This window comes from Crocodylus porosus, unplaced genomic scaffold, assembly GCF_001723895.1.
Source record: "Crocodylus porosus isolate Cpor-Errol unplaced genomic scaffold, CroPor_comp1, whole genome shotgun sequence".
In the NCBI taxonomy this organism is placed as follows: Eukaryota; Metazoa; Chordata; order Crocodylia; family Crocodylidae; genus Crocodylus; species Crocodylus porosus.
The window spans coordinates 23,158,815-23,186,351 of record NW_017728914.1 but is presented as its reverse complement, the minus strand read 5'-3'; the positions used below and the strand labels follow the sequence as shown (position 1 = coordinate 23,186,351).

The 27,537-nt window shown below is 42.5% G+C and overlaps 1 protein-coding gene and 1 long non-coding RNA gene across 2 annotated transcripts in view; one reads left to right on the top strand and one right to left on the bottom strand.

Moving 5' to 3' along the window:
• The window catches only part of SH3RF2 (SH3 domain containing ring finger 2), a 70,455-nt gene that overhangs the window by 7,598 nt on the left and 35,320 nt on the right, over positions 1–27,537 (top strand). The window contains exon 2 of the mRNA XM_019535000.1: positions 25,111–25,380. Coding sequence (XP_019390545.1) covers positions 25,111–25,380 — 270 coding nt within the window. The remainder of the gene's footprint in view (positions 1–25,110; positions 25,381–27,537) is intronic.
• The window catches only part of LOC109310045, a 34,274-nt gene continuing 6,897 nt past the window's right edge, over positions 161–27,537 (bottom strand). Inside the window, exons 2-3 of the long non-coding RNA XR_002101126.1 lie at positions 13,507–13,600; positions 161–290 (exon numbers count right to left, since the gene is read on the bottom strand). This is a non-coding gene — a long non-coding RNA (uncharacterized LOC109310045). The remainder of the gene's footprint in view (positions 291–13,506; positions 13,601–27,537) is intronic.

The window sequence follows — 27,537 nt, the reverse complement described above, 5'->3', positions numbered from 1 at the left end:
CACCACCACCCCCCCACCAACACACACACACCTTCTGTCATTTCATCTAATCCCTAACACCTCCCCTGTCCAATCTTTCAGCACCATGCAGATAATACATTCCTGCTGTGCAATAAAAAACTCTCTCCCCCATATCAGCAAACAATTCACTTACAGACTAGATCCATGGGAACACTTTTGCACAGGGCGCACGGGACATGAGTTCACTCTTGTTTACACCATGGGATGATGTTTTGTAGCATATCTTTGGGGACATTCTGTGCAGACCTTTAGCACTTCTGAGAAGGTAGCTATCAAGAGAGAGGCAAGATAGTTACCGTATTTTAAATTGTTGGGGAGTTATCCAAAGCACACTGTAGTCAACAGAAAAGCTACCATGGCAATGAATGAGCTTTGGATAAGGGCCTTGGATAGTTCCTTATTATAAGCATCGAATTTTGACATCTTTCTGAGGACAGCCATTTATACAATCCTATTCCCCAATAGTTAATTCAAGAACAATATTAGTCCATTTCTTGAGTGTACACAGATGTCATGCCCATTTGCAACTGCAATGAGAAGATCAAGTAAACCCCAGTGAAAGTGTTTTCTCTTTCCTACATGGAAAACAGTGAATTGACCTCTTCATCTCCTCTCGATTTTCATAAAATGCTAATTGTCATTGATCAGATGTGCCATTTCATCCTACAAAGCTAATAAAAAGATCTAGATGCCATGCCATGCTGTGCCAAGGGGAATCATAAAGGCAGAGTACTGGATATATTTCACAAACTCATCATATTTACAGTATGGAGGTGGAAGAGGTGGAAAGAGCTTAGTGCCAGACTCAAGACTATTTACTTAGAGATTCAACTCCCAACAAAGAATCCTTTTAACATTCCTCCCCAGCAAGCTGTAGCTCTTCTTCCTCTTGAGTTCAGAAGGAGTTTCTATGAAGCCAAAAATTAAAACAAATCCCATCACTCCTCAACAAGCAAAGAATTCAAACCATTCCAAGTGCCGCGTGCATACAAGCTCCAACGGAGCTGCTAAAATAATATCATCAAGACACAGATCATAGCCAAGAATTTCTCAGTCAGAGCCAAACTCCTAAAACGTTCAAGAGTATTTTAGGTTCAAATAATCTCTAGCAGTGTTTAAGTTGGTAGCACTTAGACCACTCTGTGTAAATGAATATAATGTGCATGACATAACTGGTAGGCAAGAATCCATAGGGGTTAGAAAGCAAGCGAAATGAGGAGAGGCTGAATATACCACATAAGTTTAAGTCTGAAGTAAAGGGGGGAATGTGAGAGCAGTTTTCAAATGTTTGAAAAGCTGCAATCAAGAAAATGAAGTAGGGTTTTTCCTCACCACAGAGGGCAGGACAAGTGGCAATAGTTTTAAACTTCAGCAAACCTCATTTAGATCAATTCTGAAAATGTTTCCTAATGGTAAGGAAAATAGGACAGTGGAGCAAGTTACCAATGGAAACTGTAGAATCTCCTTTTGCTTTCTGGGAGATACTGCATAGGCATCTACCTGGGATGGTTTAGGGCTAGAAACCCCTAGATTTTTGCAACGGGTTGGACTAGCTGACCCTGAAAGTCCCTCCCAACCAGAAAATTCATACATGAGCAAGTGCTACTGGAGTGTGCATCCCTGGAGTGAAGGGCACAAGCCATTTATTGGCGCATAGCATACAACTCAGGAATGAGTCTGAGCTGAATTCTGACAAAGGAAAAGCAAGTAAAACCCAAACTGTACAAATTTTTGTGTCTATCCAGAGAGGACCAGACTTTGGTTTTCAGTACTTCATTTGCAAGGTCCCTCCACAATAAACTACACAGAACAGAGAGGGACAGAGGAGTTTCTGGGAACAGAATGCCAGAGAGAGTAACTAGTTCAACCTGAATTCTTTGCACCAGTGAAAACCCTCCTCTCCACATGTAGCACATGAGAGCACCCTTTTCATCCATGGGAACAGCTACCTCATACAAACAAACTAAATACAACGTATTTTTGGCAAAGAAAAAAAATGGAAAGTTTCCGTGCACTGCAATGTGCATGAAACTGCTATGCTTCTTTGAAGCCTATCAAGGCTCAGCCATACCCTACACACAGAAATGCTGTTTGGTGACATGAACTGGGTTAGGAGGCAGATTACAGGAACAAACCGAGTCAAGGAGAAAAAAATCAGAGTATAAACGTTACCCCTTAGAAGAAACAGAATATACTAAACTATGGCTTATGATATTTTCTATGTGCATGAACTGAGTTCATAGCATCCCCCTCCAGCATTTTATGGGAGATAGACAGATTCCTCCTCTACTGAGATAAAAATATTCAATACTCCAACGTTGCCACCTTCATATGAAGTCTTATATATAGCTACTATGACAGTATTTTCTTATCTTTCAAAAAACAAAGAACATCTCCAACTCTTTTGGGAGTTGACAGACAGGATTTCGATCGACGGCTCTTTCCAAAGCATGTCGGACATGCTTGACATTTACATCCGAGACCAGCAGTAGGAGACTCTTATACTGCCCCATTCATTCTGCAGCTTTCCCTTCTCTTGTATCCTGTTCCTTTCCTGTCTCAGTAGTGACCTAGCAGCAGACATATTCCTGCCCTCAATAGTTAAAGTCATGTTAGGCTCAGAGTGGGAAGATAGGTGCTGAGTATGCAAGAGGAACAAGAGCCTTCCTATCAGGTGCCTGATCAGATCAGAGGGCTCAGGGCAAGGCACACCCTTCTGTTTCTTTGAAAAGGAAAAGCATTCACTCCCTATCTAGCACTCACCATACAAGGCCTTTTGGGCGTACCCATTGTGTTAACTAAGTGCCTGGCCATATCCCATCAGGCTGCCTGTAGTGCAGCAACTAGAGATGAAGCCAGTTATTTTTCCTAGCATTCTTTACCTAGTAATGAGCTGTTCTAGTGAAGAAGGTGACACTCTACACTCCTTGCCCCACGCAATTGCATGAGATCAGGGTTTGGCTCATGGTGACCAGAACAGCACACAGTATCCTAGATGTGACTTGACAAATGATTCCCACAGTGCAGAACACACACTGTCAGTGTGCACCTCTGCATCCCAACATCATGTGCATTTCTCCCAGTCTGTAGATGGCTTTAGTGCTGCACCTACTGGAATCAGAAAGCAGTTCCCTTCCACCTGGCAATATGAAAGTCAGCATGGTCCCTAAAGATGCAGCAGAGTTAAAGCAGCAGAACTGGAAGTTAAATCTTAAGGTAGCTCTACATAAACTGCCAGCATTCACTAATACAGTTACTGATACATGTACAAGGTAATGTCACAACTTTTATTCATTTTTATTAGAGATGGGTTCAATTGAAAGCCAAAATTATGCTCAACCACAGGGAAGGAAGGTGGCTTCAGATGTGAATTTTGCCATACTAACAACTTTGTGAAAAATCGGTTTGTGAATGACCTTGAAAAGAAAACTGGTGTAGAGGGAAGAATGAGGCACAAAAGTTCACTTCAGATGTGAGGAGGTATTAGTGTGCTTAGTGCAGGAGTAACTGGATATGACCTGCATGCGCAAGAGGTCAGACTGGATAATCTATTGGTCCTATAAGGGGTTAAAATCTAGGCATCTGATACCCAATTAACAAGCTGAGCTGGGTGTTGATGAGCAAGACACCCTACTAGCCATGCAGAGAAAGAATTTGCCAAATAACTGTGTGGGGGAAGAGTCCATCACTTGGGCCCATTTATTTCAAGCATAGAGAAACAGCACTGATGTTCATCCTTCCATTGCAGATTGTCCCACAGTTGCTCAGACAATTGATAAGGGAACAATAATTTTCATTCACCAGCCATTTTGTACTGTTCAGAAGCTTCCATGCACGCTCTCAGCTTTTATCATCCCAGAACATGAGTGCAATTCTGACTTGGGCATGCATGACAAGAATGGCAAGACTTCACTCAAAGTTAATTAGGACTATGAAAGGAAGGATGTTAAGCTAGGGCAGCACAGAGCAGTGAGAAATAGCAAAATAACCTGCACCGTGAAATCGCAGGAGCCAGTTTTCCCGGTTCTACAAAATTAGGTACTGAATTGCAAAACACATAAAAGTGTTTTAATTTGTTACCAGGGCAATGAGTCAGACTCAGATGGCAAGTCAAGAATAGAATAACACAGGATTTCAGCAGCATAGTATGTTCACATCTTAAATATTGCAGTCAGAGAGGAGGCTGAAAGTCTGAGCCTCTTTATTCTTCTCTCTATTAAACTTTCCCCACTGGTTGATCAGCAGCTTTGAGACCATGAAGTTCCAGTCATATGGATTGATTTTGTAATTTTCATCGCTGGAGAAAGGGGGAGAAAAAAGGCATATTCATGTGTCAGTTTGCCTCTAGTCTGGGGGTGATTTTAAAAAATGATCCAAGAGGTATGAGGCTAGTTCTTGACAGGAAGAACACTGATTCATTGCTTCAATTTTAAACTTTTCTCTTGGTATCCTTCAGTTCTCCTCTGTCTTTCTCCATAGGAAAACTAAAGAATTTCCAATTAAATGCTGAGCGCTGCTTGGTTACTATTATTTGCTTGGCAATTTGGCCAAATGCTCCACTCAGTGTGCTTCCACCAAATGCTCCATCAGGGCCTCATTGTGCTATGGGGATACATGATCCCCTTGTTGGATTTTTGCCTTTTCCATCAGGAGGTGCACACGGGTACTTGAACCTATATTTTCAAATGCTACTCATGACTGTAGATGTCTCAGGGTTTTGCTTTCTTGACTGAGGTCCCTTAAGAGGAAGTTCTTTTCCAAAGAGCCAAGTACAAATCCTCTGGAACTTGGATCCCTTTCAGGTCTTTTAGCTTGGGCACTCCACAGGTGCCCCCACCCCCCCAACTCCCTAAAATTCTTCTTCACTTAAAAAAACCAAAAATCTGGAGCCTCAACATTTTCGAGAAGCATTACTTGCTTCTCTGAAAACTGTCACAGACTTAGGAGGTATGTGCAAGACATTAGAAACCCCCTCATATATTACCTGTAGGCCACGGCAGCCATACTGTACACCCATTTCTGAACAAAATGAGCACATGTAGATAGAAGTAGTGACATCAAACAGGAAAGGTGACCTTTGTAGAAAGACCATGCATCTATTCCTTGTTTGTGTGCATCATTGACTCCTACATTTTGCAACTTGCTGGGCTGATTTGCATCAGTTCACAGGTAGGACTCACAAAAATCAAGCTTCATCCAAGAAGGAGCGGCTTTTCCTAGGATTTGAACTGAGGATTTTGAGGGTGCGAGGGCTGGAGTTTTGTAGCTGAACTAGAGAGACATCCTCTTAGTATCCATTCTAAGTATCACTGAAACCGTCTTCCACATTCACAGACAGCTCCGGTCTGTCCATCGCCAGCCTCAAGCGTGCACAGAAGTATCTCTGGGGAAGGGGAGGAGGAAGATTTCAGAGTGCAATCTGGCAGTGGTGTCTCATGCCCTGTACTCTCCACCAGCAGGGACCAGAGCAATGGGAATGATCTTGTCTCAACATTAATGGGGTTGGGAGTTCCACTGTGTTTCTCCAGAAGGCCTTGCTGCTTCCCCTGCCATATGCATTGGTTACATATGCATGCATTACTGCCCTTCTGGTAGGCCTATCTACCTCTTTTTTTCCATTGTTCAGCTATTTCAGAAGGCACATAAATGTCATCTGAATAATACAGTCCAGCCCTCTAGACTCAAGGTCTTAAGGCATCTTTATCGCAGTGAATATTCCAAACCAGTTTATGGCTAATCTCAAGACTGACTAAAAACCTAGACAAAAGTGTCTGCACAGAGAGTGAGCACCAAGTTCCTTCAGCTGGGACAAGGTCCGAATGATATCAAAAAAGCAGCTTTCCTCCTGGAGGTTCCAAGGTTATGGTTAAAAGGATGCGTCACCATTAGCCAAGTTCTTCTCAGATCAGAATTACTTTGCTGGAATAAATGCTATGGTACCAATGGGGAGAGAGTCTGGGGCCTCACTGAATGATTTTTAATGCAGTGAGCAGAGACAAGTTGGTTGATCTCTTTTCACATTTACCTGTCCAAAAAAGACACCAGGATTAGTATGGCTCACTTTTGCTGTATAGTGGAAAACAAGGTAGTCTGTTCCGTGGTGTTTTTCATATCTTCTACGGGAAAAGTCTGGAGCAAGAGGACCAAAAGCCTTTCCCCATCTCTCAGCCTTAGGCTTACAGATATTGAACTTTTCTGCTAATAGAGCATTATGGCTGATTTCGGTGATTCTGCTGCTGTGGACAAACTACCAAAATTTTTCCCTACTTCCTTCTAACAGCTCACAGTAACCCAACTCCTAGGGAGCACACATATTGCTGCCCCACACTAAGTGACAGGCTGTACATCTCTAGGAATGCAAGGGGATGGCAGGCTAGAGCAACAAGAAATACAGTTTTTAAAGCTGAAGAATAGAAGCTGAATATAAAGTTTCCACTGGTATTTTAAATAATTGTTGGTGAGGACTAAACTGTGGCTCTAAAGCACAAAGAATCATGACTGGGCATGCCAAGGGCTGACACATTTTCTTTTCAATGCAGTTTAAAGCTGTGACACACAATTTAAACAATGTCCTAGATTGCTGACATGGCAGTGGGGAAGAAAAATCTGATAGCCATAACCGGGAGTGGAACAGCTGTAAAAAGCTTTCATGCAGAGATTGCAGCTCATCCACACCTGCTGTAAGCACCACCAACCAGAAACACACTGTGACCCTCACCAGCTCCAGAGCCAAGCTGGTTCAGATGGCAGGCAAATCATTCCCCCCCAGCCCCCACACAGTATCTATCCTCCTCTACCCCCATCAAAAAGGATGATTTCTCAGGGCCTATTCTTAATCCATCATCATCCTTTCCTACCATCTATATAACATTGCTTATACAGAGGAAATGTAGAGGGATGAGCAGCATATATTGCTTGCAGTTTTCAATGGAAGCCAACTTCAGGAGTAATCCCTAAACTGAACTGTATTTTGGCATGAACTTTGCCTACGTAAACGTTTCTCCTTGGGGTTTCAAATGGGCATAGCAACACCTTATACAGTAACATCCTTATGCAGAACTGTTGTGTGGTATTACTGTTAAAAACCTGACATGCTCCACCTCAGGGGTGGGTGCATTTCAGTAGTGAGTCACGTAATTTCTGGATGTAAATTGTTCGGAGATCTTTTGTAATAAAACCTCTGGTGCATTATCTTTATTTTTCCCTCCTTTCTCTTTCACCTCCCAATAGCCACCATAATAATAGGTTCAGAGGTAATGTTTGTGGGGTTGTCTATGCAGTCCTTACCCAATACAAATTAGCTAAAAGGTTACATAAGTGCTTCCATTTGCACTGCCGAGGCACCATTAACTGTAGTGGAGATGCACAAACTCTGCAGAAATTAGTTCAGTGAAATAACTGATGTGTGGCTCTATGCATACTCTTTTGAGTTGCTTTTCCTGAGCGCCCTCTTAGTTTATTAATGACACCTGTGGCTTAGCCGGCTCTGGCAGCACTGTGGTTAAGGGGTCATTGTACAGCTCTGCATACTCCAGATTCATAGCGAGGGGTCTCCACAGATGGTCCTAGCACATGTGGGTACCTGATCATTTGGGCTGGAAAGTAATAAGTTGGCAAAATGCATCACTAGCATTATGACTCCCTTGTATGCGGTGGACTGTAGAAACTGCTGCATCTTAACCATGTATTTCGTTGATTTAATAGATTTTCATCAATTTTGTTATTTTATTTCAATGAGCAGCTATGCCTGAGAGGATCTTTGAACACCTCTAACTTAAGCCAGTGTTTTCCACCTGTGGTTAAATCCATATCACCTTCATTATCCACTGCCATATGACTTGTCAAAGTCCTGAAGTGAGCATGTACAACAAGCATCTGCTTTAACTTTATATCTAAAATGAGTTAAAGGAAAATAAGGGCAGTTTGGTGAGCTCTATTAAAGGGCTTTCACAGGGGGTGGGTTTCATTCTCCCTAGAGCATATGCAGTCTGTTTGTGCTTGGGAGATACTAGCAGTCCACCAAAGGGGAGAAATAATGCAAAAACACACACCCAACTGTCCGAATCCTCAGAATATAATTATGTGAAAAAGGCTGAAATGACAAGTTCATTTTTGGTGGTTTTGTTCTGTGTGACAAGGCTCAAGTTCTCTCGTCTGTTAAAAAAGGAGAAAAACACAATTGTAATGATAATGATTTACATTCAAATAGTGCCTCTTCCCAACTGGATCCTAAAGAGCTTTGGAAACTTTGCTAACTGATCAGACAAGCCCTATATAGGTAGGAATCATTTGGTTTTCCCACTGAATTGCCATCATCTCTGAAGCAACAGTGCTGAAAGCTCATGCTGGAGATTTAGGTTCACTGTTGAAAGGGAGGGCAGGTTTTATGGATTATCTTCCCTCACAGAAATTGGTATGTCGATAAAGCCTAAAATCCATGCCAACCTTTGTAAAGCACAATACCAGGACATGGGAAACCTGGATTCAGCTCCCAGATTTGCTATGACATGAATCAAGTCTGTTTGCATCTCTACACTTCTTATCACCATCTGTAAAAAAGGGGACAATAATATGTCCTTTATCTCAACCTGTGTCTTTCTTATCTTTTTTGACTGTAAGTTCTCCAGGGCAAGGACAGCTTGTTTTTATAGGTTTGTCTGGGGCCAACCACAATGGTGACTTTATCTGGGACAGGTAGGGACCATAATATAAACAGTAAGTATGGCAATTGCCACTAAAAGTCATTGCAACTAATAATGGCATTGCATTGCAACATTGCAAAGTTTGGGCATTTGTTTCAGAATCCAAGCACCACCTTTTCTTTCACGTGCCATGTACTTAACACAGACATACTAGTTTTTGGTATTTTTACTCTGGTCCTGCAAACTGCCAGAATTCAAGCAGAACAAGTCCTGTATACGTGACATTCTGAGCCCGTCATACGGTGGCTTCTTACACATGCGAACAAGATACCGTGCCAGTTTTACCTACCTAAAAATGTCTACTGTTTAAGAACAAAGTCTGCTGCAAGAAATCTGGAATAAAATCATCAAACAAAATTTTCTGCTATCAAAAGAGTATATTATTGGAAGCATATAAGAAAAATGTTAGTGCAGAACCAGTCGTAGTCAGCAAATTATTTTGAACGGTTAACATCCTATGAGAAAGCCTAAAATGCTAATTTTACACCCCTAAAACTTCAATGTAGACTTCACCCACCTATTAAAAGTTAAGTAGGTCTGGCAAAATCTGACATAACTTGACTGGTCTCAAACAATGGGAATCTGAAAACTGTTGTCTACTATGTGCACTTTTTAGGAGCTTAGAAGCCTGTACGGTATGCTGACATATGTCACGGCAGTAGGAAGGAGAGGAAATAAAAGAGGAATTTATAGGAGAAGTTTAAATTCTCAGTAGATCAACCTATTTACTTCTCTGTTGGGTAATCCTTTGTTTTGTATTAAAAGGGAATTTAGTGCAGGTGTGAGATAATGGACCGACAGGACTGGAAACTGTTTAGCTAACAGAAATAGGTACACATGCAGCAGAAGAGTTGATTGCCTTGCCTCATTCTACCAATGGGCCTCACATGTGAGTCACAGAAACCTACTCGAAAGATGAAAGGGTGGCTCGCCCTTGAGGTAGGTGCATTCTTTCACCTCTCTAATGAGCTTTCAAACAAGTGTTATGCTTCGGACAACCTTCATTCAAATGAATAGATGTTTCCAATTCAGAGTCACGTGAGTCTAAATTGCTCCTGACAGTAAATGTGTGCAAGACAGAGAACAAGAGTATGACCTGGGAGGTGGTTTTCTGACATGGATTCCCGCATATTAAGGTCAACCAATTCATTTCATACAGACCACCCAAAAGCTGACACATATCAGTGATTTGTGGCCATTGGTATGCTTCATTCAGACCACAGGCCAAATCCCCACAAACTGCACTTTGCTTTGTTGTAATGTAACCTGAAAGTAGGTGTAAACAGAGTCGGGTCTGAGAGTCTGGCATGCAGACCCCACTGTCACCACTTCTCCCTGCTTCTCAGACACGGCACAACATGGGGAATCCTCCACTACTGAATGTCCCCCAGCTCCCAACTGAATCCAATGGCTTCAGTCCTGCCGGCTGGAGGTTGCCACCCTCTGGCTGGCTGTAGGTTGCCAACTAAAGAGGTGTCAGAAGTCCAGACTTATTCGTGACTTTAGATCCATGTAATAAACAAATATAAGCCATTTTAAAGCTTGTAAAATGAACCCAGAAATATGGTTGACGTGAATTACAGCAAACCAGTATTGTATATCACAAGCTCTCAGCTGCCAGTGGAGACTAGTCCTCTCCTATCTTTTTTTTAAACATCTTTTAAGGAGTTGAAAAGTAGTAGAAATAACTATTAGTAGAGTAGTGTAGCTCCCTTCCTCCCATTTAGACAGTGATCTTCATTCCTTATTCTAACTGTGGCTTTTGGGGGGTGTTCTTTCAAAAACCTCAATGATGCTTCACTGTGTTTGGACTCTTGACTGAGCACCAGGCATATAGCCAGTCTGATGGAACTGGAGGGAAGTGGGGTCCCATTTCATACACTTCCCTTAGAAATGGGTTCAAATTGAATCTCTGGACCTAAAAAACACTCCCAAATACTGGCTGTATTCAAAATATAGATCTAGATTTTGGCCCATCTCTACCCAATGTGAAATGGAAGTTGGAACCAAGGAGCTGGGACAACGAAGCCCAAAAGAATTAAAGGGATATTATCAAAATAAACCAAAAGCCCTCTACTGAGGAGAAGCCAAATTTGGAAGATTTCCATATTTAGGTTTCTTTTTTCTTGGCAATGATTGTGCCACTCTGTAGGAATAAATCATTCCTGCATATCAGACTATAGGGAGGTATATAAAACACTGACATATAGGCCAACCACTGCTTCAGTGAGAGTCATGGACTTTTAAGCCCCTTGTGCATTTGTATGAATAGTGTCATGCTTGCAGCACTAGGGAAGTACACAGAGCTGTAAGAACAGCATGAAGCTGTGCAGGCTTTTATTTTGGCCCTAGTCCCCTCACTAAAAAATGACCATGTCTGCATCATCTCTGCTTCTCAATGTCCTGCCAAACCTTTTGGGTGACACATCTGGGTCTGGAAGTGTTTTTCACGGCTCATTTACAATGTTCCAGTTCTATTTCTGGTCATCTCTTTCTTTCTCTCTGACAACGACTGCAGCCCGATTCCCCAAATGCCACTAGACAGAGCAGTTTTGAAAGGACTATTGAGAAGCTACTGTTCAAAAGCCAGCATTTTAATGGCATTTAAGGCCTGAATCTGCTTTTGCTTGTAGAATTAAAGCTAAGGAATAACTACATTCTTGTCAGCAGGGAAGAAACAGTGACACTGAGATCAGAATCAGGCCCTTGCTATTTAGCCAAGGGAAACTTTGCCAGCCCAGGAGACAACCACATGATTTGGATGGCTTCCTGTATTCGAGGGAACAGGTGCAGGCAATAGAAATTCCAGGGCAATCCCTGTGTAGAATTATCAACACCAGAGCTGAGAAAATCACTTGGGTGAAAATCCATGCTTGCCTGGACTGATTCATATTTAAGTCTGCCAAAAACCATCCCAAAACCCATGAATCTGGCTCCTGCCATCAGAGCTGTGATATGCTGGATGGGGTTTGCAGAGAGCCCCAAGTCAATAGCCTGTCACCAAACTGAAGAAAGTATTGAAGTCAGCTCCCTACTTCAAATGAGGCTTGCTCTGCTTACTGGAAGGAATTCTTCTGAAGATCACTTACTGAAGATCTTTCTTTAGAAGCACAAACCACAACAAAAGCAAGAATTTTCAGTGGTTTCTCCAAAGGGAAGATATGACAGATGCTCTTTGTTCCTTCTCTGCACACACCCCACATAGAATCAGTCCATGTAATACCCTTTAACACTGCCGGAAAAGTGCAAAACAGATTTACAGTGGGTAGAAGTGGCTGCATGGGAGTATCTTCTGCATAAGAGGCCTCCCCAGCTGCCTTCCTTGACAAACAGAAGTTCTGTTCCAGCACTGATCCCAGTCCCTAGCATAGGGATCGTGTCAAGGAAGAGAAAGGCAGCCCAGGGAAAGCCATTTGGCTGGTGGTCACAGCAAGCTGGACAGAACAATCTGCTATTCATTCCTTCATGCTCATTTCTAGAGCTGTTGACATTGCTGGAGAAAGAAGTTCTGGGAAACACTAGCTTCTGCAGCTTGGTTTCACCCAAGTTATTTGCAAGGTGCTTGCCTTAGAAAGAGGATTTAAGGGCAATGCTGTATGAAGATAACCGCAGAAATGTTTACAACATTATTTGATGCCTAAAATAACTGCTGTTCCTCCTAATGCCTCCCAACTCATTTGTTTGTTCTGTTCCAGGTGGCAGGGCACCCACAAGTTGGATGGTGCCACTTGTCACTAGTAGCATTAGAATTACCTGAGATTTTGCCTATGAATGTTCACCGCTTTCTCTAGAAATCTATCCCCCTTGCTGTTCTTCCTTACTTATTTCCCTTTCTTCTGTCCCATTTTTAATGCACCTTTCCCTTGTCTCTTGTTTTAAAGTCCTACACTATGAGCATGCACTCTTGTAATAATCCAGCGTCAATAATGGGGAAGTTATAACTAGCTCATTTAACATAATTATAGTGCACATTTCTCCCAGCTATGAAGAGAGGCTTTGAACTTCTTTCTTTTATATATATTTTTAATTTGCTGCTCCACTTTGTACGGTGGGAGACTCAGATGTGTTGGATGACTGCCATAGGCCAAATGAAAAAAAAAAGATAGACATTATATATATATATGCTCTTTCCTCTTCAAATGCACCAATAATTGAGAAAGAATGAAGAGGCACAATCCTGGGAGCAGGACCTAAGGGCAGTGAAGACACCTATTGACCCAGATAACTAGAATTCACTCATGAGGAGCAGCAAACAAACTTACCTTCCCTAATTTCTAGGCATACAAAATTGTGGGATTACAATTTGAGAGCAGTGCAAAAATTCATTTTTCACCTAAGAAAGGCTGAAAAGAGGGCTTAAAAAGAAGAAATCCGATGGAGTGGGGGAAAGGGTACTGAGAACAGTGACTGCACACTGGAAAACATGAGGAGACTACAAAAACAAGGCTTCGCCAACATAATTTCATTCTTGGGGGGAGATCCCACTGTACTACTGAAGAGCACAAATTCCCTGTGGCTAACAAATGTGGTTTCTAAAACTGAAACACACTGGAAAAAATATGGCTCAGTGAAGTCACATGAAGCAATGTATTTATGAACTCAGATTAAAGATTCCCCAAAAGAACTTGCACGATTTGCAAAACAAGATATTCATCTCAGTACCATAGTCAGCACTCTAAAAATGTATTTTAAAGTTTAATATAGCTCCCAATTTATTTCTTCCACACAATTCCTCATTAATGATGATTGAGGGCATTCGAATGTGAGAATGTGAAAGACTTACCTGCTTTATTATTATAGCTATAGTACCAAAAAGGACCAGAAAACCTTCCCTTTTCACTTGTGCGTAATATTTCTTCATCTTTTCTCTATTAGGCCTGAAAAGCAAGTTGGGGGGGGGAAAGTTCAGCAGAGTTAAATATCTCTGACTGGCATGTTCAGAAAATATTTCAGAAAAGCTTAAAAGCATTTACGTGTATTTTTAAACAGAGACCTTCAGTTCAAATAAAAAAGGACCAATATAAAAATATCTTAAAGATAAAGTTTTAATGTGTTGGAACGAGTTTAGATAGACTAAGGATGTGAACCGTGATGCTGTGGTGCGAGTGCTAGAGAAATCTCAAGAAAAACATCAGTAGAAACTACCATATCCACTTCTGTCACTGCAGTGATGTGGAGACTTGACTCGTCACATCATCTCACAGTTGTTTCCTTAGCAAAGCTCCAATTTTGCTCCTATTCGAGTCAGCTGCAGTTTTGCCGTTGATTTTGATGGGCCAAATTCAGAGTTGCTTACTCCAGCAACACTTTTGGTGTCAATGATTGTGCCAAGTTTCATTACTTACCAAGTATTACCAGTGCCTTCGTTTCTAAAGTTACAGTTCAGCTCATTTAAAAAGGAGCTGAATAGGTTTCTTTGTAGAAGCTGCTGATACAATCCTAAGAGTGAGCAAAAGCAAAGCAAAGGCTAAGAGAGGAGTCTACGTAAGGAATTAGATCTTAGATATGTTCAAAACAGAGGTGTTCAGCCTCTCCAGGCTTTATCTAGTGTATATATATTTTTCACTTAAGTCATCATTCTTGATCTTCACATACTTCATAGATACTTTCCCATAATGGTGAGCTATGTAGTACTCTCTGAATGCCAGCAGATTCAGGCTCTACTAGGAGACAATCCACAAAAAGAAGTAAAGCAACTTGGACAGAGGACACTTTCTGCCTCTGCAGAGTTGTGTCCTATGCACTGCTGGTAGCATTGTCTCACAGTAGAGCTAACTTTTCTAAGTGAGCCGGGAACAGAAAGCCAGACCCCTCATGTAGCTGCCAACTTGCTCACAGGGATATTTAGAGACTAGATCTTATTCTATATTCTGAAGAAAACTTGACAAATGGATGTTTTTAGGTTGGGTGGCTAACAATAATAATACCAGTAAATAGTTCAGGTTGCACAGAGACAGCTACGGTTTGTAACTGGGTCAAAAAGAAAGTAAAAAAAAAAAAAGATTTTGCACCAACCTGATACACAATGTTCGGTTTCATTCTAGAACTATTTAGCCTCTCACCCCCTCTTCATTTTTTTTTAATTCAGAACTCTTTTAAAATGAAAAACGATGTTTCAAAATGAAAAGCAAAAACGTTTCATTTAAGAAGTGTGTAAAAGAAACATTTTGACATTTCTAATTGAAACATTTTATCTTGAAAGTTCTGAAACAAAATGTTCTGACATTTATTTGGGGGGGGGTCCCACTTTTTTTGATCAAAACTGTTCCTCTATCTCTATACAACCTAGGTTTTTGTATAGTTTTGATCCCCTCGAAACTCCATTTTTCAGTTAAATTACAATTCATAAAAAATATTACCCAGCACTAGTGAAATCAGTGAAGAGAATACAGTTTTGGTATGATTTCCTCTCAGTCTGTCTTCAACAAGTAAACTAGGGGCCTGGGGTTCTGTATCACCTCTTTTTCTACCCTACATACAATGAATCATAAGGTCTGTGGGTGACATACCTCTAGTTCAGCGTGGGGCTTCCAAATGAGGAGCATTATAGACAACCTTGGGATTGTTATTACTTTACTTTTCTGACAAGATGAAAGTAAAGGAAGGCACTTCTTACTATTTTTGCTCCCTGAATTTTCAGGGCAAGTAATAAGTCCCATAAGATACAGAGATTCTTCACTACCTGGGCAAATAGCAAGCAGATTAACTTTATCTACGCATCTCCTAATGTATGGTCAACCATTAACTCAGACACGCTATATGAATAAGTGAACAATCCTACTGCAGAGATACAGGGTGAAGGCATTTTGGCTACAGAACAAAGCAGCACTAAGGATCATTATTAACTCCAAAATATTTAGGTCAATTAAGTTTTGCAATTGATTCCAATGGGCATTTGAACTGCCTGTAATGCCGTATGTGGGCTCAGCTCTGTAAATCATGAGGGAGGTAAGACCTCTGCCCCAAGGAATTTACAATCATCATTAGATTCTGCAAACTGATTAAGGAGCAACGGAGACATTAGCATTGAAAGCAAATAGCAAAAGTGGCGAGTTGTAAGAAGGGACTTGGACCAAGGAGACTAGTAGGTGCTAGAATGAGGGAGACGTGGTACCAGACATATGGAAAAACACCAACGTGGGGAAAAGCATTGAACGTTGAGTAGGAGGAGAGAAATGAAACTTTCAGGACTGAGGAATGAGGGATGGCAACATGAGAAAGAAGGTGCAAGAGAAAATGAGATGAGGGAAGAAAATGAAAAGAAAAAGCTTCAATTTAACCTGGATGGACAGAGGGAACTAGAGAAGGGGTGCAAGGGGGAAGAGACACATTCAGAACAGGAGAGGAAAAACTTGTTCATTTGTAGCATTTGGATATTGCTGGTAAGGCCAGAGAGAATAAAACTGACAGAACTGATCAGTATAGGTATCAACATGTAACAGTTTGGACAAGGAGGAAAGATGGTGGAGACACTGCAAAGGAAGAACAAAAATTGACAAGACCCTAAATGGGAAGAAAAGGATAAAGAGGAGCCAACGAGGTGAGCTTGGGCTTCAGGCAGAACAATCCATCACACGTTCTTATTCCACACAAGAGGCTTTAGAAAACCTGAAGTGTGGGAGCAGCATCTATTATGTCCCGAAAGGATACAGTACAATCTCATAGACGGAGCATTAGAAGGACCCTGGGATGATTCTGACAAGGTTAGGCAGGTCACAGTGACACCAAGTAAAAATAGCAGCTAGAACAGGAGATGCTGCCTCGAGATGGTTAAGGGCCTCGGAAGCAATTAGCCAAACAGTTCTCTCTCCCATGGATGGCCTCAGGAGGCTTCTATATGCATTAACCTCAGACACTAGTGCTAACTGTAAAGGAAGCAAATACTTGCGCTCCACCTGCAACTCCCCACAAACCTGCTCCGTCCTACTGCGAGTAGGTTCCTTTCCAACCACTCTGAAACCCCAGTTTGCATAGTATGGACATTTCAAACTCACCCACTTCCTAGGGATTGCCTTGCTTAACAGATAAAACATTAAGATAATATATTGCTGCTAGGACTCCTTCTTCAGGATTACTCCGCCCAGCCCGTACCTCTTCTTTCCTAAGATAACCACTCCTACCTCCCATGTATGTAGGTACAGCGATGAGTCAGCTGACCCACTCGTCAGCAGACCCTACTTAACCCTTTTCCAGCAGAGCCAGATATTTCAGTCAAACTTGGTCAACCAGCCCTTAAGAAACTTTGGTTGGGTATCACTGTTTGTTTTAAACGAGTTTCACCCACTACTTATAAAACACAAATCCAGTGTTCATGAGACCCTAAAAGGACCACAGTCATACAGCGTTACTGGAGCTTTCTTCAATACCTGATGTCTCTTTCCAGACGTGAAGGAGACAGGAGGATTTCAATACACACACCACTGCAAACAGATAGAAACAAAAACAAGAGCAGCGTATATATATGTGTGGGAGTGATAGGGAAATCTCTGGTTGTAGAAGTTCAGAAGTTAATGGATACAAGAATACCTCCTAAAGCTTAGTCATTTGTTAGGAACAAATTCTTATTTCAGCATTGGATATGGATAATGTATATGACAGTTTCGATTCATCTTTTAAGATCACTAAAGTTTAAAGACTGCATTCGTAAGTATATCTGATGGCTTCTGTGATCATATTAAAACTTGATCTTTTGTTGAGGACCATGATATGGATACAGTAATTCAACCTTTCTTGGGCTTTGTAGTCACAATATCTCTATACTTAGAATTAAACCCTATTTCCCTCAGATACTTCAGACCATTTTTGTGTCCAGATTTGAATATACATAAAGGGAACTGATAGGTGCTTCAAGCAACATCCAAGCGAGTCTTTGCAGCTATGTGTTATCTAAAGGGATAGTGACAGTTACTGTAGGCTCTGGACATTTTTATACACCTTGAAATTTGAAACACCAGAACCGTATCCCACAAACATCAAGTACTTCAGCCTTCTCAACATCATCCAGCATTTGGTGTCCATGCTCATTTTGTAAGGGAACTAGACATCCCTTTGTGGTCCTCTTCCTTTGAATATGTTCCTAGAATCTTTTCTCCTTGCTTTTTATGCCCCTTGTTATTTTGAAAATTATTTTGCACCTTAACCTTTCCAACTTTACCCTTACATTCTTCTGCTATCCATTTATATTCACCTGTTCCACATTTTGTAGGACTTTTTATCTTTTTGGTATTCAGGTCAATGACGAGCTCCTGAATCAGCCATAATGATCTCTTCCTAGGCTACCGGTCTTTCCTCCACATCAAGATAGCTTGCCTCTTTTGAGAACTGCTAGGCCTCTTACTCTGTTTTACCCCTCACATTATCTTCTCAAAGAGATCCTACAGTCAGGCTCCTGGAGAAAGGGAGGAAGGAAGTTTGGGGCTGCATTTGGAACAGTGATTCTTCAAATCTTAACTGCTTGAAAGATGCATTTCCAAGTCACCTTGGCCAAGTACAGAGGTTCAAAAAGCCCAAGGGGAAAGCGCTTTAAGTTTTGTGTTTTACTCCAAAGTGCCCTAGGTTAGGTCAGGAGGGAACAAAACAGAAATTCACTCTTCTGTGGGTGAGGGGGGGAACAGGGTGCCTGCTCTGGCCAAGGCCAGCGTATTGGGTGCACTGGAGCACACCTCCCAGCAGCTGGGCCTCCCCCGATTGGCCGGTCTGGGCCCCTCCTTCGCCCTGCCCACTGCCGCCCCCTCCCCCCAGGTGCCACCTGTCAGTGGCAGCGGGTGGGGGGCAAGAGGGGGAGAGACAGGGGCAGGGCTACGTGACAGAGGCATCTGCTCCCCCACTAGTGCACCATGCCCAGTGAAAAAACCCCCACAACCTAGGGATCGTGGCTGCTGCGATCCCCAGGGCTCAGGGTGTGAAGTCTCCAGACCCTGAGGATTGCAGCTCCAGCAATCCACAGGGCTTGGAGGGAGTGAAACCCCTGGGGACTATGGCTGTTGTGATCCCCAGGGCTGGGGCTACAGGAAACTCCAGGCCCTGGAGATCACAGCTACAGCAATCCCTAGGGGTTTTGGTGTGGGAAACACCTAGGGCCAGAGGATCACTACAGGGGTGATCCCCCCACCCCAGAAATGTGGGGCTGACAGAAGCTGCGTAGGCTAGGTGGGCCAGGCAGCAAGAAAGTGGGGAAGCTCCCATGGTGCAGGGCCCCCCTCCTCCCAGATGCCAGCTCGGGGGGCCGGGACCAGAGTGCAGGGCTCTGTTCCCCACCCCCGGTCAGAGGCAGTGACTCTGGGTGCGTGGGGCCGGGAAGAGGGGAAACCCCCATGGTGCCAGGCCCCCCTAGCTAGGCAGTTTCCAGCTTGGGGGTACCAGGGCTGGGGTGGGGGAGCTCCATTCCCTTGCCTCTCGCCCCTCCCGGCTGACAGGCAGAGGCAGAACACAGGGCTGGGGAGCACACGCTTTGTTGCCTCAGTTCGGCTGGAGCAGATGGCTGCTTCAGGGGGCCACAAAGCACCCTGGGATGCTGGGGGACTTCAGGGAAACTTGAGTTGGGAGGGGAGCTGGAACAGAAGTTCAATAGACCAGTCTAACCCAAGATGATTAAATCTGATGCTCCATCCGTCCAGGTCCATCTTAAACTCAGTTTCGCCATTTTGAACCCAGTCTATGCACACTGAGCTTCTGTTCTGTTACAGATTTAAACCAGTTTCCAATACTTACGCTGGTTTGTGTGTAATTTCTAGGCATATTTGCATTAGGCAATGAACTCCTGACTGAAGTAAGCTGGTACAGTTTAAATGTTGTTGAGGTTTCTTCATTACTTTTTCTGTTGCACACATGCCCCTCAAGTTTGACTCAGCCAGGGGCATGTTTTCACCAGTAGCACAAATTATCATACAAAATTACTTAATTAGAACTAAACATTACAATTAACTGCTTTCAAAACACTTTGAAGATGTAAAGAGTTATAGGTAGGTACCGAATGACATTCTTCCTTTCGTGTCCTCTGCTAAGGACAAGTGATTAGTTATGCTTTGCTAGAACATTCCCTATTCCCTTCCCAAGATCTAGGTTACTACTTCTGATCCAATCCAAGACTTGGGGAATTTGAAATACAGTCTCTCTCTTGGATCTTACCAACCTCACAGAAATGGGTTGGGATTGGCTGGTTTATGACGTGCCTTGAAAAACCATGCTTTTCTACCTACCTCATAAGCAGCAAGACATATTAGCTTGATTTGCATTTTTATTTCTCTTTGCGGAAAATAGAAGTATAACCTTTCAGTCTGTCAAGCATTTAGACATCAAATTTCCACTGAAATCCATTTTTACATATGAGGAAGGGGGTGGCGCTTTAATTACTGCAGTAATTAGAGCACTCTAATTAAAGTGTCCTCAGCACCTTGTGCATCAGCGTCCCCATGCTTCAAAATGGCAATGGGGGAGCTTTAACAAAAGCTCATCAAACGAGCTTTCGTTAAAGCACCCCTGCCACCATTCTGAAGCACAGGGATGCTGCTGATACACGAGATGAGGAGGCTGCTGAAGCGTGCTAACTAGCATTGGTGATGCATAGAGGGTGCACACAGGTGCACGTGCACCCCCTGAGATTGGCTGTGCACCCCCTGGAAACACTGGCATGCTGGAAATGCACTCTAGGGGACTCCCCCCCCCAGTTGGCGATTAGCTGCTGAGGGACCTCCCCCCCTGGCTTGGGAGGCACCAGTCACCCATGCTAACTAGCACACTCCAGCAGACTTGATTCGTTACAGTGTATCGGAGCAACCCCCCCACACACGTACAGGCACCCAATAGGAGGTAGCCACTAAAATTCTTTTTTTCTAAAAAAATCAAGTCTGTGAAGAAAGATAAAACCATGAAAGAACACGTGGCTGTGTTGTACTGTAGTCCACTGCATCAGCTCTGCCCCCCCAAGACATCTGGCACATTTATAATAGGCAAGAGAAAGCAAAAAGGCAGAGTAAAGAGCAACCCTGCACTGACAGGGGCTAGTAAACCTAATAGGTCTTTTCCATCTCTAGTTTATCTATGTACATCTTTATGTCCCAAGAGACAAATTACATACCAAGAGCCAATTTCTAAGTTACATCCCTATTCAACAAAGCTCTTGAGGATGGGCTTAATTCACAGTGAAGTCAGTAAGACTTAGGATATGCAGTACTGTGTCACGTACAGTTACCTGAGCTAGCTCTGAACAAGCCAGCTTGGATACCAAAAGCAGAGTAGCTGTGTTTGCAGTGCTCCACTCACCCTGCTTCTTAGCAAAGTTAATTAAACTGTTGCACTGCTTCCAGAGCTAGCTCAGGTATCAGCATTATGCTCGGCAGCACCCCTCCACCCCACCCCAGCCTTCCCCTTCAGGTTATACCTGAAGCCCTTTGCTGAATTAGGGCCATATAAAATGCTTTTCACCCCAATGGCAACTATGCAAGGGTGGAATTGGGCCCCCAGATAAAAAGATGAGCTCAGAATACTTGCTTTGGAGAGACAAAAGTTTTCAGAAGTGAAAGGAGCAAACATGCCCTTCAGAAGCTAAGCTGTCGAGCTAAACTCTCAGGGGTAAGAGCACTGGTTTAAAATGGCGCTAAGCTTCAGTTTTGACAAGTTGCGATGGTGATAAATGTGGGAGGGCAATTTGGTGAATCACTAAGTGAACAGCTAAACAGGATTTAAAAGGGAATACAATTTTCAGGTTAATTTTTTTAAAGCAGTTTAGCCTTTACTCACTTTCACTGGAGAACAACAACAACAAGCCCACACAGCAATCCTCCCTATTTTGTAGACGAGAAAAAGAAAGTGGAGGAAGGGAGATAAAGTGATATGGTTAAGGCCATCCACCCTGTCAGTAGCAGAGACAGGCCAAAAGCCTAAAAAATGGTTGACAATGAGCTTTTCTCACAGTGTTTTACAAAGGGCAACAATATTATCAGTCCATTTTACAGGTGGGGAAGCTCAGGGTTAGAGAGGGAGGGGAGGCTGACTCGTCCAATGCCACCCATGCAACTAATAGTAGAGCTGAGAATTAAACTTTCAGACCTCAGCTTGGCCCAGCAGACTGAGCTGCCGCAGGAATACTGATGACTATTTACCATTAATGCCTGTTGAATATCATGCGAGAAACAAAACAGAAGAATCAAGGAGCAGAAACAGAGGACTCCAATTTTTATATTCACCCAACAGAGTTAAGTTTTGTTTGTATTTTAAGCCAAGAAGAGTAAACTGAGTTAAGAAATAATGATGATAGCTAGTTCTTATGTAGTACTTTTCTCAAGCTGCTTTACAAAGGGCAACAATATTATTATCCCCATTTTACTGATGAGGAAGCTCAGGGTCAGGGAGGGAAAGGGCACGACTTATCTGAGGCCACCCAGCCAACCAATCGCAGAGCTGAGAATTAAACCAGTTTCTCTACTTCAGTGCTTCTCAACCTTAACACTCAAGGCACCCCTTATTGTATCCAAGGCACCCTCTATAACTTTTGTGAATTGAGCTGCACCCCAGTTCAAAAACTGTTTTCTTATAGTGCTTACCTCCTTGCAGAGAGGCCAGGCAAGGGAGTGGCCAGGCAGGGAAAGTCTGGCTCTGCCCTCGTCTACTTGTCTTCTCACACCTAGAGCCTGAACCTGCCCTTATCACTTTCCACTTGATTATCTCTTTGCACTTCCTATGGCACCCTTCAAAGGATCTCATGGAAGTCCCCAGCATCCTGGTTGAGAATCACTGCTCTAGCCACTGGGCCACAGTGTCTTCCAGTCCTAGCGACTCAAATTCACCATTTATCTACAGAAGCAGCATAGCAAGTACAGTAGCACTGGAAAACATATTTGCCTGCCCCAATGTCCCCCAGCATGCCTCACTCCTCACCTGGTAAGGTAACATCTAGAAAGCAATAAGGATTATTCAGTCTTTTACGGTCCACACAAGCCTTAGCCTCCCACCACTACAGCATCAGATCAAAACTTGATCTTAGCCCACAAGAGGCCAAGAAGCGATCTAAACAGCTGGAAACACCCAGAGCAGTAACAAATACCATTACAATAATTTGGCTCCTGGAAATACCTATAATGAATGAAGAAGCTTGGCAGGCTGCTTTATATTTAAAATGCAGCTACTTTCCATATACAAAGGTGCAGAACCTGAAGAATTGGATGGGTTAACCCAGGACTGTAGAGACACTGCTGAAAGAAACAAAAGGGCTTCAAGACTTTCGTTGATTCTGCCTTTAGCATTAGCAGTGTCATTTAACACTGATCTGAACTCCAGAGCTGAGGAGATGGGAAGGCAATCCTGTTTTGTGATCCTAGCAACATTCTTTCTACAGCACTTAGAAAGTGATTGCAGAACTCACTCAAGGGTTTTTCAAAAGGTCCTAAACATTTGAGGTTTTATTAAACCTGATGGGCCCAGCAATGAGTAAGTGTGGAGACTGGATGCTATGGAACCTCTGCAGAACCAAGGGAGCCCGTATTACCATAAATTCATGTTTTTCACCATCTCAGCAGGTGGAGGAAACAACATTCACACATACATACATTTTTGTATCACTCCAGCTCCTCAGCTCCCATTTTTATGGTTTTCCATTACTTCAGTGGAATCCCTAGAAGGAGATATTGGAAACCCAACGATGGCTGTAGTGCCAGGCTGCTCTGTGGGCACATCTACAGAACGCATAACTAGAGGAAGTCACGGCTGCAAGATATTACTGAATTGAGTAGGACTCAATTTATAAATACTAACTGTCAAATTATAAATATATACACATAATAAGAAGAACATCTGAAGCTATACTAGCTGGGTAATAATTCATAACGTACCCACAGAAATCCTCTTTCACTTTATGTCAGGTGAGGAAGAAAACCCTCCCATGGGTGCAATGCTGCAAAATTGTATAACACAGGGTTTTTACATGTTCCTGTAAAGCACTGCTGCAGATTGGATTCCGGGTGAGCTGGACTCTTGGTCCAATGCAGAACAGGAATTTCTACATGGAATACAAACAAGACTTTGTTAAAACAGAATTATTAAATGCAAGGCCATTGGATTTTTGATTGCCGTTTCTAACTTCACTCAACCCACTGTGTCTAGGGACTGCAGAGGTCTATTGGCAGTGCTCTTACTGTAACAGACTTTTTACAGCACACAGAGTGAAATTTGCTCTAAGCAGAGGGGCAGTGCAAAGTCTACATGCTAATAAACCAGTTGCCTTGTGGCTACAATAAAAGCCTTAACCCTTCCTACTCTCTACGCCTTTTTTTGGCATTTCAGCCATATGTTAAATGGTGCAAATTACATTAAATGCAAATGTCTGCTAACTGTAAAAGGCATTTCCAAAGAATGCACTATAATATTTAATAAAACTGCCCTCCAGGGGTACTTCCACCAGCCTCTGACACAAGCCATGCCGACAACGGTGTCAAGAGCTGCACAACTGGAACAGTTGCATAGGGAGCACACATCTGAGCTTATCTGTATTTGTCTTCTTCCAGGAAAAAACAATCTGCAAGACTGCTTTCAAATTGTAGCTCTTGGGGCAGGGTGGTGAGGCCAGTGCCAGTTCTGGGTCTGACTCAACCATCCAGACAATCTGTTGCAATGTTTTTTTAATTGAATTTGTTGGAGAGGATAAAATATGGTCCAGGTTAGTAAAGTAGATATTTTAGGAGAATTTTGTAGTTTTACTTGGAAGACTTTGGAGGGAGAAAAGGTACCAACGTTCTCTCAGCTATTCCAATTTCAGTAAATGTCTCCTTTCCACTCATATTAAGAAGATAGAGTGATTGTATAGGGTCAGGCCAAAGGTGAGACTAAAGGTTACTAGTCCAGTAACCTGTCTCCAGCAGCAACTATTAGCAGTGCATTAGACTATTAGAAACTGTGCATCCACCCCATGACACACCCTTGCAGTCACCAGCAGGAGGTTGCACCTCTATACTGCATATCTAGCAAACCATATTGTGTCCCAGAATGATTATTTGTAAAAATATAACTTAAATGCATAGTCTAAACACTAGATAATACAATACTAAAATGGTGGGTACATTAGCATAGGAATATTGTGAGAGGGGCACAAACTCAGAGAGACAGTTAAGCCCATTGTAGAGATTAGATAAAGAAATTCATTATTCCTCACATTCCTAAATATATGAGAGGCCAAGGTTTGCTCTTAGCCATATGGGGTCTAAGAAAGAAATTATTACTCCTTCAGGCCACAGCTTCCCTTAGAAATGACATCAAGATGAAATGACATCGTCTACCATGACACGTTAGGAGTCATGGTAGACCACCTTTTTTTGGTCAACCCAAACAGCCTGATACGTGTTCACTTTTGTGTCAGCTAGTTGTGGGTGAGTGTTAATGTTTGTTCCTTATCCTGCAGGTTCCACAGGCCAAAGCCTTATATTCCTACAGGGGACACAACCCTGGTGAACTGCGGTTCAATAAAGGAGATATCATCATGTTGCTCCGCCAGCTGGACGAAGACTGGTACCTAGGAGAGATCAACGGAGTCAGTGGAGTTTTCCCAACCAGTTCTGTGCAAGTTATCAAGCACCTGCCACTGCCACCACCCCTCTGCAGAGCACTTTACAACTTTGATATGAGAGACAGAGATAAAAGTGAAAATAAGGACTGCTTAACTTTTCATAAGGTAAGTCCAACCATTGCCACTGTATTAATACTTGACTAGCTTCCTCACTATGGATCATTTCATGATCAGATAACTTTGCAGCACTTTTCATTTGAAGATCTCAAAGCTCTGTACAAATATGAATTAAGCTTTCCAACATCTCAATGGCATAAATCAGTTTTAGCATCATCCCCATTTTATTCATGGGTGAACTGAGATAAAGAAGTTGAAGGTGGGATTTTCAGACATGCCCACCATTGAAAATACTACCTAACCAGGTGACTTGCCCAGAGACACATACTGACATTTGGAAAATAAGTGCTAGCTTGACAGAGGTCCAAATAGAACCCAGGACTCCCAATTCTGAACTCCCCATTTCAGCTTCTCCACAACATTTCTTTTATCAATCAATAAATAGTTGACTTCAGCTGCTATGCACCATAACACAAATTCTGGGAAGGTTTCCTTGAAAGATACTTAGCAGTTTAAAAAAAGCCTAGAAGAGCTCGAGTCGGGACACAGACCATCCATGCGCTATTAGCATATTTGACCATTTACCAAGAATACACATTACCCAAGCAACAGCTGTATTTGCCATCTCTATGCATTCATTCCTTGTTAGACATTTTTCATGGTAACAACAAAAATCAGTCAAAATCAAGTATGGCATCATACCCTATAGGCTTCAGTATCCTACCAGAAAAATCAACAGTTATTTCTTTTTATTAACAACTCCGCTTGGACATCGTAGCACTGTTGCACACTGGCAATGAGAACAAGCAGTACTCCAGAGGGGTTGCTGGACAAAGTAAAGAGATGGAGGGCTGCGTGGAGGAAAGCCGGTATCTAGGAGTCAGTCGCATTCATACTAGAATGAGGAGGAACCAGAAGAGAAAGTCAGCTCTTAACACAGCAGCTGCTCATTTTAGCATCACCACTTTAAAATGTGGTTTCTAATCTTGCTAACACTAACACCGGGAACACGGGAAGCCAACATCTGATTTAAACTGCAGGCTCTTTCCTCTGTTTCACGCCGTCTGGTTTTGTTTTCTTTTTTGCTTTATTTGTCTTTGTTTCACTGCTTACTCATTCTGTTTATTTGCTTTTGGAGACAAGGCTCATTTCTACTCCTACAGCAAAGTTAGCACATGGAGAGTTATCATACATATAAAACAGACAGCTGCTGCTTCAGCGAGGAGAGAACACGCTCACTCACATCCCCGCGCCTCGCAGCGCTTGACAGATAGCTAATACGGTATGTTCTGGCTGATGGTTTGGACCAGCTACTGCAGTGACCCTTCAGCAATAACCAGCAGGCTACAAAGAGGGTTAAAACTTGGCCTTTTCACACCCAAGCTTGGTGGGATTCAAGGCTCAGCCAGGGTTGGGTGAAGTCTGGCAGCACCTCCTCTCTGCAAAGGCAGATGAGGTTCTTTGGGTAAATCCGATTTGAGTTGGTCTAATAAAAGAGATCGGATTTACCCAGAGAACCTTGTCTGCCTGTGCCCTTAGACCAACACGGCTACAGTCTACTCTCTGTAAACTGATTTTACGCTGTCGTAGTAAGGAGAACTCGAACACTGTGCTTGTGCTAGACCTTTGCTTGAGACAATAAAGGGGTGGCCATCACGATCTGGTCCTGGACACGGATGCAATGATGAGTCGCTGATGCTACTAAAAGATTTAGCCAGAGAAGGGGCTTGATTCACCCTCTGCTCTGGACCTTGTGGAGTCATTTGTGCAAAGGGAATAGAAAATCTCTACTAAGTCAGATGGAGGTTTTGTGTACACGCTTTGCATGGATGATGAAAAAAAATGAGAAAAAAAAAAAAGCAGGAAAGCAAATCGCAGCCATTCTACTCTTAGAACCATTGAATTCAAGTCCAAAAAATTTCTAGTTCTTTAAAAATAATTCAAATTATTTTAAAAAATAAAGGATTTTTTGTGCATTTTCTCCCTGGTGGTATTTTAAGTAGAATAAATAAATATATACTAAAAATAAAGAGCGTTTGATTCCAGCTGGGTTGCTTTAAAAAATGGACATGTCCAAAGGGTTTCTCGCCATCATTCCATACAAAATTTGTTTTGCTTCAAAGTATTGTAACCACTTCTGCTCCAATAATATTAGGATATTTCGGCACAGTTACAATTTCCTGGAAACTTATAATGGTCAGTTCT